This window comes from Gavialis gangeticus, unplaced genomic scaffold (genome assembly GCF_001723915.1).
Source record: "Gavialis gangeticus isolate Ggan-Ray unplaced genomic scaffold, GavGan_comp1, whole genome shotgun sequence".
In the NCBI taxonomy this organism is placed as follows: Eukaryota; Metazoa; Chordata; order Crocodylia; family Gavialidae; genus Gavialis; species Gavialis gangeticus.
Genome location: NW_017729002.1, coordinates 8030241 through 8045575, shown reverse-complemented (window position 1 = coordinate 8045575; position 15335 = coordinate 8030241). Strand labels below are relative to the sequence as shown.

At 41.3% G+C, this 15335-nt stretch overlaps 1 protein-coding gene and 1 long non-coding RNA gene across 2 annotated transcripts in view; one reads left to right on the top strand and one right to left on the bottom strand.

The window, feature by feature from the left end:
• The window catches only part of CUNH16orf72 (chromosome unknown C16orf72 homolog), a 28793-nt gene that overhangs the window by 1159 nt on the left and 12299 nt on the right, over positions 1 to 15335 (top strand). The window contains exons 2-3 of the mRNA XM_019507474.1: positions 167 to 247; positions 5076 to 5351. Of these exons, the coding sequence (XP_019363019.1) occupies positions 167 to 247; positions 5076 to 5351 (357 nt within the window). The remainder of the gene's footprint in view (positions 1 to 166; positions 248 to 5075; positions 5352 to 15335) is intronic.
• The window catches only part of LOC109290747, a 14010-nt gene continuing 9153 nt past the window's right edge, over positions 10479 to 15335 (bottom strand). Inside the window, exon 3 of the long non-coding RNA XR_002095671.1 lies at positions 10479 to 10489. This is a non-coding gene — a long non-coding RNA (uncharacterized LOC109290747). The remainder of the gene's footprint in view (positions 10490 to 15335) is intronic.

Below are 15335 nucleotides of genomic sequence, written 5' to 3'. Positions count from 1 at the left end.
CTGTCCGCGGTGCGGCCCCGGGGAGCAGGCGCGGGCGGTGCGGCCCCCGCTCGGCCCGACCCCGGGCTGCCTGCGGGAGGCGGAACAAAATGGCGAAAGCCAACATGGCCGTTCGGAGTTAGTGACTCCCAAATAAACAGCGGGTGTCCGGCGCTTCCCTCCGCAGACCGGGTGTGCCAGCAGCCGGGGCTGTCCCTGTGGGTCCCCTTCCAGAACGCCGCCACTGCCGTCACCAACCTCTACAAAGGTAAGGGGCCGCCCGGGCCTCCCCCAGCAGGGCTTCCCCTTGTGCCTAGTTGCTCTGATAAGGTCGCCCCCGCGCTTCCTGGGTTGGTCTCTCCAGCTCTCCCCACTGCTGTAGCTCAGGGTGGCTTTTTCTCCCTTAAGGGGGGTTCCACGGCAGTGACTGATCCTTCAAAAGTTTCACCCTGGGCATTTTGACAAGGGAGATGGTGAGGTGTGGCTCTTCTGCATAAGTGTGGTGGGCATAGAGCAGGCCAAGGAGCACCGCTTGAGGGTGGTGGCTTTGTATTGCTGAGTTCCTGGACAGTAGTGGTTGCAAGGTGACAGGCTTCACAGCTGGCTTGTATTTCGTTGAGGGTCGTGTGCGTAATGAATACAGTAATGCAACTTACTGTGTTTGCGTTGGCATCAGTGACATTTTATTAAGTCTTCTAGGGTTGTGTTAAAGATCATTTAAGCTTAAGAGATTTTATCCATTGGAATCCTTTTGCTAAATTTCAACCATTTTTATACATCTTTGTCACCATAACAAATTTCAAGTATTACTTTGGACAACAGCAGGTAAAAATCTATTGGGAAAGGTATGTGATTTAACAGCTACTGAGTTGTCTTGTTCACATCTGAGTCAGATCATATTAAATTTAGTGATTTCAGTATTTTAAAATGTCCAGGATGATTATAAGAAATTAACTTAAAAAAAACCAACTCCTCATAAAAACTTGCAAAAGAATAGATCTGCCAGTTGTTGATGCACACAAATATAGTTACGTTTAGCTGTTAAATTGGAGTTTTTTTCATGTTTTCCAAAAATTCCACTTCTAAACTGCTGATATTGGGTATTATGAGGCTTAATTTTCTTTTCTTTTACAAAAAATAGCTTGCTTGGAAAAAGTTGCTATTAGAAAAACGTTCTGTGAACTTATCCAAACCAGCTTTTGCACTGCTTAGTTCACAAATGTCTTTCTTACTTCATCTTGGTTATGAGTTGAGAGAGATGACTTTAGAAGAAGCCTCGGATAAACAATTGTGTTCCTGATTCTCATTTTTGGAATGGTGCATTTGCTTCCTTCTCTGTCTAGAATTCTAGGTGGTAGAGGATGTCATCATGCTTTTTGCCTCTGGCTTTGCATTTAGATGGCTTGTGAATTCATTAATTTATTTTAAATTATTTTAAATACTATACATACCTGCATAGTATTTCTGACTGCTAATCATGCCTCTTACGAACAACGGATGGGTGTGGGAAACAATAGATATCTAACCATTGTTGCACTGTAGACTTGCCTCTACCACAGACAAGTGCTTACAATTTATCTTGATTTGCAAAATATAACGTATAGTAGGTGAAGGGGTGGAAAATTACAGGTGAGGCCCTTCTGTAGTTCTTTGAATGGAATTCAGGCTTGAATGAATGGCTAAAGATGCTAGTCATTAGGCAAGGCTTTGACAGAGCAGCCAAAAAAGCGCTCATCCTGTTTCCTTGATGAGTCTAACTACAACATCTTCCATTTTCTTGTATTACCACTTGACAAACAGGAACTGTTGTATAAATCACACCTGTACTTCAGCTAGAATAGCTATATGTTGAGGCAGTCAAGGGGTTTAACTTCTTATGACTTTTATCTATACTATTTTTAAATAAGTTTCATGTTACTCTTAAATGTAGCAAAAATAATCATTAAATTGAATATGATCTTACTCAGATGTGAACAAGAAGACTCAGGCTATTAAATTGTGCATCTGTCCTAATACTTTGGACAGCAGCAAGTAAAAACTAATACCTGAAATTTGTTAGTGACAGAGGTGTATAAAATGGTTGAAATTTGGCAAGAGGATTCCAGTGGACAAAATCTCTTAAATTTTAAATTGTGAACTAGAAGGGCTAAAGGGTAGACTCCTTTTAAATACAAACAGTACTAAAAAAGGCACAAACCTTGTTTTCTTCTGTGGATAAGGAATGTAGCTGTTCAATACTCTTTTGTTACTGTCAAGTGTGCGGGTGGTAAATGTGCTGTCTATGAAGCTGTCAAAATTATTAAAGAACCATTGGATGATTTAAAACTTCTTTTATCTTGAATTCTGTCAATTTTTATGTCCCTAATAGGTTTCCATTACTTATCCAGTCTGTTCAATTTTTCCCAAATACTTCAAGTGGTCTGCATGCAGTTTTCAGTTGTAAACTTGATGTGAGCATTAAGTATTTGTCCTTTTATAGTTTTGTGGAAACATGTAGTGCTTGATACATAGATACTTTTGTCTTTAGGCTTGCCAACAAATGCTCATCCAAACAAACTAAATTGGCAACAGGGTATTTTCTTTTTCTTCCACACCCTAGTTGATTGGCTCTGAAAATATTTTGGATGCCTCTATAGGTCAACCCCTCTCCCTCACCTTTTTGGTTTTTTTTTAAATATCATCATAGAAAATTATAGAGACTTTTTGCTTTCTCAGAACCAAATTCTTCCTCTTTTTCTGCCTAGGAGAGAGCGCTGACATGTTGTTAACACTTTAGCCAGCATCTCTTGTTTTACTATTTAAAACAAGACAGTTGTGTAAATATATTAATTGTTTGATTTTAAACACAGGAGTTGCAAATACAGTAGATCATGGGAAGGGACAGAACTTGTGGTTTGTTTGTGAAATTGGGACAGTTGTAGTTAAAACCATGGGCGTGTCTCTTGTAGTGATGTTGAAGCCCTAAGCTTGCCGTATCTACTGACCTTGTATGACTGGAACTCTTGGTCAGTTCCTCCAGTGTTAAATGTTCCTGGCAGCAGCCTCTCTTTCCTAGTGTACATGACACCTTGAGTCTTAATGGCTTTTAAATGTACACTTTTGAACTCTTGTCTTGCAGTTTGTAGTAACTTTAATAGCTGAAAGTGCATAGGAGTTCTTGGAGCTTCTGTCATCTTAGTTGTTTTCTAGTCCTTAAAAACATTTTAGGCACATAGAAAAAACATAAATGCTTATGATGAGATGGAAGGCTGTGGTATGAACTTGGTAAAGCTAAGAGATTGTTTATCTGTTTCTTAGGGTCCCTATAGTTTGAGAATTCAACTGTGTGCATTTTTAAATATTTTTAATTCTTAGGGTTTTAATAGCTACTTAACGGTCATAAAGGTTTACCTAGAAAAGGAATCTTTGTTAATGGATAAATTATGCTAATTAGATTCTCTCCCCCCCATGGATAATGAAATGGCACCATTAAAAGTGGCTTGTCAGTAGGCTTTTGATTCTCTCCATATTGTTGATTGCTTTATCATTATTTATGCTGTGTTTCTTTATGTTTTAAACACTTTGTAATTTTGCTTATAGGTAAACTTGATAGAAAAGTGAGAGAGACAGGGTCTCAAAATAGCTGTTTTCAGGATTAGCCTTTCTGCAGAATGTGCTTTAATAGTTTAGGCATATTGCTTTTCTTTGAGTTTTTCCCCAATCAAAGGAAAAATACCAAACATGTAGAAAAGCTAGCAAATACTGCCAGATTTTTAAGTATGTTCTTTGATATACCTTTTTTATGAAATTTAAAGGGAGTTTAAGTGGAATTTCCAACACTTATTTTCATGTGTTTCTTATGGAACAACAGCCAAGCCGCTTGTCTTGTTCATACACTGAAATCACTCTTGGCAAAGCTCTGAGAACAAATTACTGTGGTAGAAGCAGCAGAATGAGCACAGTTAATGAGTAAAGAACACTTTATGTCCCACAAACTGTGACTTACATCAATATATTGCTGAAATCATTGTTCAGTCCATTTTGAATCCCCAGTAAGGTTTAAGTTGTCAATCAGTATCTATAAGGAACTTCTTGAGTGAGAACTTGTATACTGAATAAAATGCACTTTAAGAGCATGTCCCACTAAAACATTAGCTTCATCCTAAGTTAATATCTACTAAAACTTGCACTGGCTTTGCAAGGAAAACATGCCAACAGCTTTATCCACCATGTCTTCATTGGCTATCAAATACCCAAGTTGGGGAAGGACTCAAGAGGCTTTGCATGAGAGATGCTACAGAACAGGGAGCTCAAGCTTATAGTTATACACAGCATATTTAGATTTAAGGAATACTATAAAAAATGCATTTGTTTGATAATTATTTGCCATGGGGAAGTACAGAAGAAATACTAAAACATTTTTTTGAACGGTGTTCTTTCTTTCTAGGTAATTTCTTTTGAACAGTCAGGTTTTAAATGATTAGGCAAGCTGTAACAGAGCGGTGGGGAAGGGTACTTAAGTGTATAATTCCTGAAGCTACTTCTTTTAAATTAGATGCCTTCCAGTTGATACTGTTTCACTCAAGTTCCATAATTCCAGTTCCATAGGTCATTGTTTACAGTGCTAGAATTAAAGCCCAAGCTTCATTTTAAAAAACAAATTTCCAGCTAATCTTGTGTACCAAAATCACATTCTAGGTAATTCTCACTTATTTGTAGTAAAGGTTTTTATTATAGTACTGCAGTCAGGTTTGAGTTAGGATCACAAGTCTGTTGTGTTGGATACTGATTTAATAGAGAAAAGAGGTGTGATCCTTACCTTGAAATGTAGTAGTTCATAATACAACTAGGATATGAATTGTCCTGTGACTAATCACTTTGGAAGCTCACATGGACAAAAGTTTGACCTTGGTTAAATGGTGTCTTGAAGATTCGAAAAAGCACTGCCCTGAATCTCAACATGACAGGTAATTTAGAACAGCAGTGCAGTAAAAATCTTGTTTTCATCCATCTTTGTGGGAAGCTTTATTATGAATGAATGTCTCACCAATTTAAATTGCTTCAGCTGTTAAAGTTCTTACTAAAAACATTTTTGTTGTCTTTTTTTTTTTCTGCAGAAAGTGTGGATGCCCATCAGCGAAGTTTTGATGTAGGAATTCAAATTGGCTATCAGCGTCGCAATAAGGATGTGTTAGCTTGGGTTAAAAAACGCAGAAGAACTATTCGTAGAGAAGACTTGATCAGCTTCCTATGTGGAAAAGTTCCTCCTCCAAGAAACTCTAGAGCTCCCCCAAGACTGACTGTAGTATCCCCTAACCGAGCTACTTCAACAGAAACTAGCTCATCTGTAGAGACTGATTTGCAGCCTTTCCGTGAAGCCATAGCTCTGCATGGTAACAGTCAAACTTTCTCAGTGTTTCCTGAAATAAAGAGTGGGTGGGCTCTTTATGTAAGCATGCCTTCTGTTAAGTTTGGGGGTTTATTTGGGCCTGTTTTCACTAATTATATAACCAGAGTGGCATTGCATCTAACAGTCCAGAGGAAAGACATTTATTATATTTGCTCTGAAGGATCTGTGGCTTATTTGCCTGTGGGAGGGTTGTTAGTTACTTGTGTAAAAAGGTGTATTGGTTTTAAATGAGAGCAGAAATTTTAAAGCAGTAAAGGAATTATTGAAGGTTATTTTGGAACTGGTATATCCTGTAGCATTAGTGTGCAATGCAAGTTTAGCTTACAGTTTATGGCCTGTTCTGCAGCATGAAAAGGGAACTTGTTGACTGGCACTCCTTAAAGCCCTGTTTCCCAGTACAATGCTAGTAGAAATGCTGTGGTTTCTAAAACATACCATAGTAAAAGTTGTGTTAACTGGCATTTTACTAACTGGAATACTCTTAACTGGAATTTCCAATATCCCAATGCAAATTCTCACTTTAGCAACTGGAATCTTTGACGAGTCTTATCTGGCATGTTCATCAAGTAAGTGCCATGCTTGTAGTGCATAGTCTTCCATATAACTCTCAGATAACTGGAATTTTTAGATAATCGGCACCCCCTTTATCCCACTCATGCCAGATAAAGCTTTTACTGTATTAACCTTTCAGCTGACTGTTGGAAGGGGACTTGAGCTTTTTGCAGAAGAGGAACAGTTGGGGGAGGGTGAAGGAATGCCCCCCCCCCCCTTATTTCTGCTGCTTTGGAACTTGATGATTTTAATTTTCTACTCATTTTATGGGCAGGATAGTGGTCTGGTCAGTGCTTTGCTAGGTAATGTAGAAATGGATCGTTGAGAGGGAGCAAAGTTATTACTGTCCCAGACTTACTGTTACTTTACCTAGCATCCTGACCAGTCTTGGCACAGACTGTTTAGTGAGACAAAATTGCCTCTATTCCTAAACAAATTGAAAATATGGTAATCTTCATTATTCTCTGTACTATGTTAAAGAAATACTGCTTAAAAGCAGTATTGCTTTTGCTGAGAGAACCTTTTACTGGTGTTATACAACATTGTTTTTACTTCTGGATGATCTGGTTAAAATGTTGCAATGTTAAGAGTGATTACTGCTATGTGAAATGGGATGTTTTAGTCTCAGAGTTCTGGTACAGAACTTAGTTTTGTGCACTTCTGTTTGGTCAGCCATCTCCTTGTTTGGTTTGAAAGCTAGTCTCTTGGGTTTTGGAAACATTTCCTAGTTCTCTGATAATCAGTTTTACATAGTTCTTAACAAGTTTTATATAACAGATCTTAATCTGATTCATAAGTGAACTATTGCTAGCTTTGAAGTGTTTTCATGCCATTTTTAAGATGGAATGAATTGATCAATTAGTGGGTAATTTATACATTCTTTATTTGTCATTTTTTTTCTTCAGAGTAAAATACTAGTTACTTAAGGGTTTAGGCTTCTAAAATATGTAACTGCAGCTGAGCAGAATCTCCAAAGTATAAAATGGTAGCCATATAAAAAATTATGTAGGGCCTAGTCCAGTTAACCTGTGTACCGGAAAAAATAGAACTTTTGAGTTAAGCAGGTGGCAGGAAGAAAGAGCAAGCAGAGTATTCAAGTGAAGAAGTAGAAAAAATACAGTACTTTGGCATCCAGAAACACATTAAACAAAACATTTCAATAGTGAAATTGCAACTAAGAATGTAGGGAATATAAAGATCAACTGATGGAGTGTATTTGCAACTGGTGCTTTCTTTTGGGTGCAACTCCCCCCTCCCCCAAGTTTTCAAGGCAAAGATCTTTTATTACTTACCCCAGAGTGGAATTTTGCACTTTTCTTAGAGCAGGCCCTAGCTTACAGTGCCACTTGTGCTTACCCAGCAGGTCTAACTGGGTTTTGCATCTGTAGCACTTCTTTTAGAATCTAATCTGGTGTGTGTATAGTGAAAGAGTGATCCAGGATGACTTTCTGCAGAAGAAACAAAGCATTTAGAGAAGATTTTGAAGCTATGTGCTCATAGACTGCATTAGGTAAAGGCTGACATCAGGGAGTAGTAATCTAGGCAGACATAACTTCAGGACCTTGGCAGGTGCTTTCTCAATCTGGTTCCCTTAAACAGTTTCCCCATATTGAGTCCCTTCTAAACTTCTGTCATGATTTTAATCTGTGGTGTAGCCTTTTTCCTGTCAAAATTTGCTTATAGAAAAGTGGTTTATCTTGAGGTTCTTCCTTCCTATCTCGTTTCTTCCCTCCCCCAGCCTTACAGCTCCAATTGAAGTAATTTTTATTTGGAGACGACAACATGGTAAAAATGCAATTTTCATGAATGGTTGTGTTAAATGTTGATTTGCAGGGTTATTTAATTCATGGAGGTGCTTGAATTTTTAAGGTATTTAGAAGCAAGTAATTTTGTTTTTATAAGAAACTGATGTATGAAGGGGTTCATTAGGTTTGAGTCTTCCCTTAATGCAGTTGAGCTATAGAATAATTTGGAAATGTCCTGCTTCCATATTTACCTGGCAGACAACTTCAGCTGTCTGTCCCTCTTGGATGAGTTCTTCCAGTGTCAAATCTGTTCCTGAGATGCAGATGCATCTTGCAGTAGTCCTTTGATCGTGTTAATGTCTGACTTGCTATACTTTTTTTTTTAAAGTTTCTGTAGGTGAAGTGTGTATCTAAAGCTGTAACTGTCATTAGTCTTCAGAAAAGTAAAGCTAATTCATACTAGCATGGATTTGATTTAAATCAAATCGATTTATCCCATGATTTAAGTAATGATTGAAATAGGTGGTCAGAAAGCCTTGACTTGATCATTGTTTTCTACAAGAAGTCCATTCTTGTTGTTTGATATCCTTTTCACTTAGTTTCCTGAAACTTTGCACTTCTAGAGAGGTGTAAGGACTTGACTCCGTACACAATCTTGTAGAACAACAACAAGGCTGATGGGTAGTTAATCAGGTCTGTTCTCTCATTTCCATATACTGCTGTTAACAAAAATATTGTTTCTGGAGAGACGCATCCACAGTTTGAGAACTGAAACTAAGCACCGCAGAGATGCTTAATGGGACCAGTGTTTCTCAACCTGTGGGTGGAAACCCAAAAGTGGGTCCCAAGAATATTTCAAAGGGTTGCGAGCTGCGACAGGGCAGAAGGGTAGCAGGAAGGCGCCTGCCCCTTCCAGTGGGGGAAGGGGATGGCAAAGAGCTGTGTGACCTGGCTGGTGGCACCAGGGCTGGTGCCTGTGCTCGCAGGGCCGGGGTGGCTGGAAGATGCTGCTTTGGGGGTGGGAGGGGCTGCCTGGCGTGGTGTGGCAGCTCCCACCAAGGGTGGGGGGGTGCCACAGGCCTGTCCTCCTCCCTCTGTGCCAGGACTGGACTCACTCCACTGCTACCCACGTGAGCTGGAGCCAATGTGCTATGGCCTGAGTGGGGTGGGGGGCAGCTGGGGACCCCTCCAGCTAGGCTGGGAGGGGACGGGGCTGTTGGTCAGGAGTGAGGGACACCAACCAACATGGCTCAGTGGGGCAGGGGACTAGGGTTCAGGCTCAACCTAAAACAGTGGGGTTTTTTTCCTACTGGGACCCATTTGCAAAGATCCATGGCCTGTCCTGACCCACACCCCCATACCCTGCTGGTGCCTGAACCTGAGTCCCCTGCCCCCCTGGGGCATGCTGGTTGGTGTCCCTCACTCCTGACCAACAGCCCCCTGTCCCTTCCCAGCCTAGCTGGAGGGGTCCCCAGCTGCCCCCATCCCACTCGGGCCATAGCACGTTGGCTCCACTCTGCTGCTGCTGGCATGAGCTGAGCCCAGCCCCTGGCATGGGCTGGAGGGAGTAGAGGCTTTGGGCCCCCCCCCCCCCCATGCCTTTGGTGAGAGCTGCTGCACCATGCCAGGCAGCCTGGTCATATAACCCGTGGCCTGTTGCGATCTATTTATAAAACTTGTCTATAAAGGTTATATGAGTATATTGCCTAATTATATATTATTTGAGAAGTTATAATCTCTATCCCATTATGATATTGGGGCTTTAACATACCTTAAATATAAACCTATATAAAGATGGTTATAATTTTTTTAAAAAGCATTTTAACAAAAAAATTAAAAAATACTAAATCAAAAAAATCTGATTTAAGTTTTAAAAAAATCTGATTTTTTTTCTTGTATTTTTTTAATGTTGTTTTTTTTTTTAATCCACTGACACCCTTTCTCCCCCACTCCTGCGCCTTCTGAATTCTTTCCCTTTAATAGTTACTAGACTTTTCCCAAAACTTACATCTTTTAAATATTTTTGACTGCTACACATGATTTTTTTTATTTTATTAAAAAAAAAGCCTTCGCATTCTTATCAAGCTGTACTTGCTCTCTGAGGTATCTGCAAAGTTCATGTTGTATGTCTAATTCTCTTGAATTGGACAAAGTAGTTAAGAGTGAAGGGCCTAGTTAATGCTTCCAAAACTTACCCTTACCTAGACGAACCCACTAGTTTGATAGGCTCAGTTGGGAGTTGCAGTTTCTTTTTAACCATGCAGTATTCAGTTTTACAAAAATAAAGACCTATGAGAAACTACTGCTCTGCCTTAATTTCCCAGCTTTTCTAATTTAATGTGGGTAAAGAATTACAGGGCTTCATCAGTCAAGTTAGCTGGCAGTCTTGTGAACTTAAAGGGTAGGGCTTTTTTTTCTTTGACCTGCTTCTCTTTATTTTTACTACAGTCTTCTAAATACTGGAACTGGGGCAGTCCTTAACCTAATGTGTGTTCTTGCCTAGGAAAAATCTGGTTTGATATTGGAGGTAGTGCAGTAGCTACCCAGATAATGGCGCATTCTTAAAAAGGAAAAAAAAATTGTCTAGGACACACAATATTTTTATGAAACTTTTTGCTTATTATGCCACATATTAAGCAAAACTTTAAATATTATATGGGACCTTTTGGGCAGGCTTGCCACAAATTAGCCCTCACACTTTTGAGTACCATTTCAGTTTCTCTTCCTTTCCCATTGCTCAGTATGCTGCTCTGCTCAGTTTTCTGCTGCTTGCTTTGTGCTTCCCGTCCAGTCTGCTGCGCTTTCTGCCGTATCTGCTATTGTCCTGATCTACCACGTGCCATGTGCAGAGGTTGTTCATGCCTGTTGTGGCATGTATGCCACAAGTTGGCTATCCCCGTCTGAATAGCAGCACATGTGTAAATGGAAAAGTATAAGGATAGCATACTGTGGTATCTCTGTTCCTTTATTTTGTGATGTCCTGCTTCCTAATAATCCTTGTTTTATGCCCTAACCTTAATTTCTCTTTTTCTTTGGCAGCTTTTGGCATTAGTTTCTCTTGTGTAATAATGCTGCTGTTCTCTTTGTCGAACTGATTTTGTAGGCATCCATGTGTTCTGTAACAAACCGGGAAGGCTATAGAAGATGCAGGTTGCAAAAGGAGGACCCTGCAAGTAATCCCTAGATTACATGGGTTATTTTCTAGCCTTAATCACAGCACTGTGATTGTATTCTGAGGAAGTAAAATGTATCCCCTACTGTGAGCAGGAATTACTTCCTTTCTGTACTGTCTTTTGTCTGCCACAGATCCTTTCCCATTTTGATTTTCCTATCTATTTATTAGAATACTAGCCAATTGCCTGTTAAGGATTAAGGGGTGGGGGGATGGGGGAGTGGGCCTGGGCTCGGCTGGTGTGGGGGAGGGGCTAGGCCGAAGGGTGGGAAGAAGCTGGCCTGCTGCGGTGGTGGGGTGAAGCAGCAGGCCTGGGCCGATGTGTGCCCAGGGGGCTGGTGGAGAGGAGTGGACTGGGGCCGGGGTGGAGGCATGCTCCTCCTGTCCCCTCTGCCCATCCGGCCATTGCGTGCCGCTTCCCCCTCACCTCCTGCTGCTGTGTTGGCCTAGCAGGCAGTGACAATGTAAGGGGTAGGGGCGGAAGAAGCCACTGGTGCTGGCCTCAGCTCACCCCAGCCCTGTTTTTCTCTTCCCCATGCCACCTCCGAGGAGCAAGGTGGAGGGTGAGGCCAGCTCTGGTGGCCTTGCCCCTCCCCCCTCTGTTTTATCATTGCCACCTGTAGCAAGCAGGGCTGGGGGGTGAGGCCAGCTGTGCTAGCCTCATTTCCCCCCTCCCCCATCTCCTGTGTCCCCACCATCATGGTGGTGCTCTGCTGTGCTGCCACCTCCTGTCCCAGTGCTGTATTCACACTCTGATTGGCTGTTTAAGTTGGTCCGAGTGCAAATGAAGTGTTATGGACAAACAGACAGATTAAGGCTTTTATAATATTAGAATTCTGAGGCTATAGGACAGGAAAGAATCTGCACATCATGCCATGCATGTTATTGGACAAACATAGCTGAAATGATTTGGTCCTGAGCCATGCTAGTAGTGTTGTTGCTCTGACTAACCGAATGCCTGATAGGTGGCTGTTGCATTCCTAAGAGCTTTGTTAGCAGTCTGTTTTACTCCATTCTGAGTGCCCCTGAGCATGAGAGTGGTGAGTGACTTTGGACACTTCAGTGATCAGATTTCTTTCAGCTCTCCTGTTTTGCACTGAGTGCTATAAGTGACAGAAAAATGGGAATGAAGACTCATGGGGAGGTGTGTGTGAAAGATATCACAGGAAGATCAAAGTGGTTTCCCTTCATGAGCAAAATTTTCACCAAAACTTTCTGATAACTATTTTATAATAGTATGACCTTCTAATACTACAGGCAGCAAAATTTAATCTTGTCATGTAGTGATGGTTTCTACTGCCATATCTTTTATTGGATGAGCTATATAGTTGGGAGAGATGTTAGATGAGCTTAGGGACTCGAAATGCCCTTCCTCGGACCAGGAAAGGAAAGACCCGAGGAAGGGTATTTTGTGCTACAAAGCTTAAAGTCTCCATCTTAGGGATGGGAAAGGTTAAACAACTAATTGATTAACCGATCAGTGCAGTGATAAGTGATTAGCTTACCAGTTCTCCTTTAGCCCTGGGCCTTCACAATCAGGCAGGGAAAGGCAGGGGAAGGGAAGCTGACCTGTGCCCCAGGAACAGGAAGGCGGCATGGCAGGAGGGAGGGGGACATAGCCTAAAAAGAAAACAGCAAGTAGCCTAATGGCTCATCAGTTAAGCAATTAGCTGCACATTCGCTCCCTCACAGGGCCAGGGCTTCATGTGGACTATATTGTATGTATGAGCTTGCTTCCTCCCCCTAGTCAAAGGACCCAGGGAATGGCTCCCAGCAGCAGCTGTGTCCCAGCTGCTGTGTTTATCGGTTAATCATTTAACCAATATAATTAGAGAAGGTTAAGCCAATTTTTTTAAACAATATTTAGATCCCTACTCCATCTATATAGTTGAGATTCTTTTGTAATCTTACATATTATATCTTGCAATTCCTTGGACCATCCTGGATACAGTAACACTGCTGATTGGTTTTTATATGCTGTTGGTCCAATAGAAGATATCACCCATAAAAATCTTTACTACTTCATAATTCTTGGTCTACCACAGGTACATCAACACTCCCAAAGTATGATGTATATTTATAAGCAATTACAAAAGTTTCCCTAACCTCTTTTATTATTTCACCATTTGAAAAGATCACTCATGTTACCCTCGGGGACAAGGTGCATGCTTCTTTTATCCTTAAAAATGTTAACTCCTCCCCTCTTTTTTACTTAAAGATCAGCTTTTAACTATATAGGATGTTTTTTGATAGAGGTATATATGGGGTTAATTGGAAGGTCAGATTAAGGGTAGGTGCTGAAGTGGCAAATGCAGAGTACACTAGTGAAATGGTAGTACACATAGTAATAGGGATTACTGGTGAATTGCCCATCAAGAATGATGGGGGAGACAGAGTGCTACCACACTGCTGCTGCCTCCAGTGCCGCTGGCGTCACCCCCCCAGCCCTGCTCTTTAGAGGCGGCAGAGCACTGCAATGATGGCAGGGATGGAGTGTGGGAGAGCGGGGGGTGGAAGGTTGCTAACCCTAGGCCCCTCCCTCACCCACTCCATCCCCTCTATCCCTGCTGTCAGGGTGGCACTCTGCACTCTGGTTGTTTCACTGACCAATCAGAGTGCTCCAAGAGTGTTACAGACAGACAGATGGACAAAGCCCTTTATTATAAAAGAACTAGCAAATTGCCTGTTAAGAATGATGGGGGTGGGGTGGGGGGGGAAGGTTTCTATCCCTAACTGCCCCTCCCATGTGCTGCTGCCTCCAAGGAGCATGGGGGGGTGGGGGGGGAGGAGGCCAGCAGTGCTTGCCTTGTCCCTCCCCTGTCCCTGCTGTCATGGCAGTGCTCCACCAAGCTGCTGCTGCCTCCTCCTGTCCATAATGCTCTTCGAGCACTTATGGTTGTTTCAGAAACCAGTCAGTGCTCCAAGAGCGTGACAGACAGACAGATGGAGCTAAGCCCTTTATTATATTAGAACGATACCTTAAATTGAAGGTGGCATACAGCTGCATGTAATTGAGGGTGGAATACAGCTGCATGTAAAATTATTTTCATAAACTTAAATCCAGTTCCAATTATGTTAGAGGATTGTGATTTTTTTTTTTAACCTTTCTTTGTATGTTCCTCCAATTAAGTGCTTAGTTCCAACAAGGCAAACATTGTCTGGAATCTGAGTAAACAGTTGGAATACTTTACTTGCTGCTTCAATTAAATTATCTTCCTGTCTTGGTTTTTTTCAATATTAGCAGTTCTCAAACTGTTTTAGACTTTGCCAGCTGTCTAAAATGAAAATAATTTGAGGAGAGAGTCCAAATCTCACTAGGTAGATGTTCTCTAGTGCAGTGGCTTTCAAACTTCCAAAAGTCATGGAACTTTTTCATAACACTTGTGCTGCAGTGCTTTTACCTGACTATATAGGCTGTGCAAGTGGACAGCCATGTGACCCAGCCTGGCAGTGGCAGGCCACTGCCTCCCGAATCACTTTGCCATGGGCCCCAGTCTCTTTGCAGAATGCCTCAGGATCTGGCATGGAACCCTAGGGTTCAGTGGAACAATTTGAAAACTATTGCTCCAGTGGATAGCAGTATTAGCTTTTAGAAGTTTCTTAAACTATTCTACCCATTGATATCTAAATGATACTTGAGCATTTAAGTGCAATCTTGTTCCACCCTGCTCTAATCCCTGAAAACCAGTAACATTTATTTCTACAACAACATCTTTACAAGCATCATGGAATAGGCTTGCATGTAAATGCCCTTACGTCTTTGATAGGGCGTTACTTGTCCTTAGCACTTGGAGCTCTTCCTTTTAAAAACTTCCTTTCTAGTTAAGCATTTCAGTGCATCTAGTTTTAATGTTAAGACTTAAAACTGGACCAAAATGAGGTTTTTATATACTGCAGCTCTTTTTTTTCCTAACGTTTTTGTGCTTAAAACATGAAACTTCCTCATTTAGAAGATTAGGAAACTGCTGTTATGTTAGGAGTAATGGATGCTTAGTTCCTTGTTTCCCACTGGAAGGCAGTGGCAATAATTGAAGACTCTAAATAGTGATAATGGGGTACAGTCTGTTCTGACAGTTCTTTTCTCCCCAATAAGTTGAGGGGGAAGAAAGGCACATTGAGTGGGAATGCAGTTTTTGAGATTGAAATTCAATCTCAAGGCTTCAAGTAACAATATTTGATCATTCAAATGGACGAAGCTTTCAGAAAGATTCCCCAGATGTAGTGTGCAGAGCCATTAAACAAATGCCTGCTTTGCAGTTACTAGTCTCTTCGTACAGTTTAACTTAATTTAGTAGTACAGCCTCTAGTTATTTTAAGTTTTAGATATAATGCTGAATTATACACCTAGAGAGTAGGGGTGCACAAATCGATTTTTGTGGCCTATACTGGTGGCCAATTTTTCAAGAGGCATGTCAATTGATACTAATCCGATTTCCGATAACTAGTCTGGCAGCATGGAGAGCTCCAGCTGGTAAGTCTGGTGTGGTGGAAGGGTGGG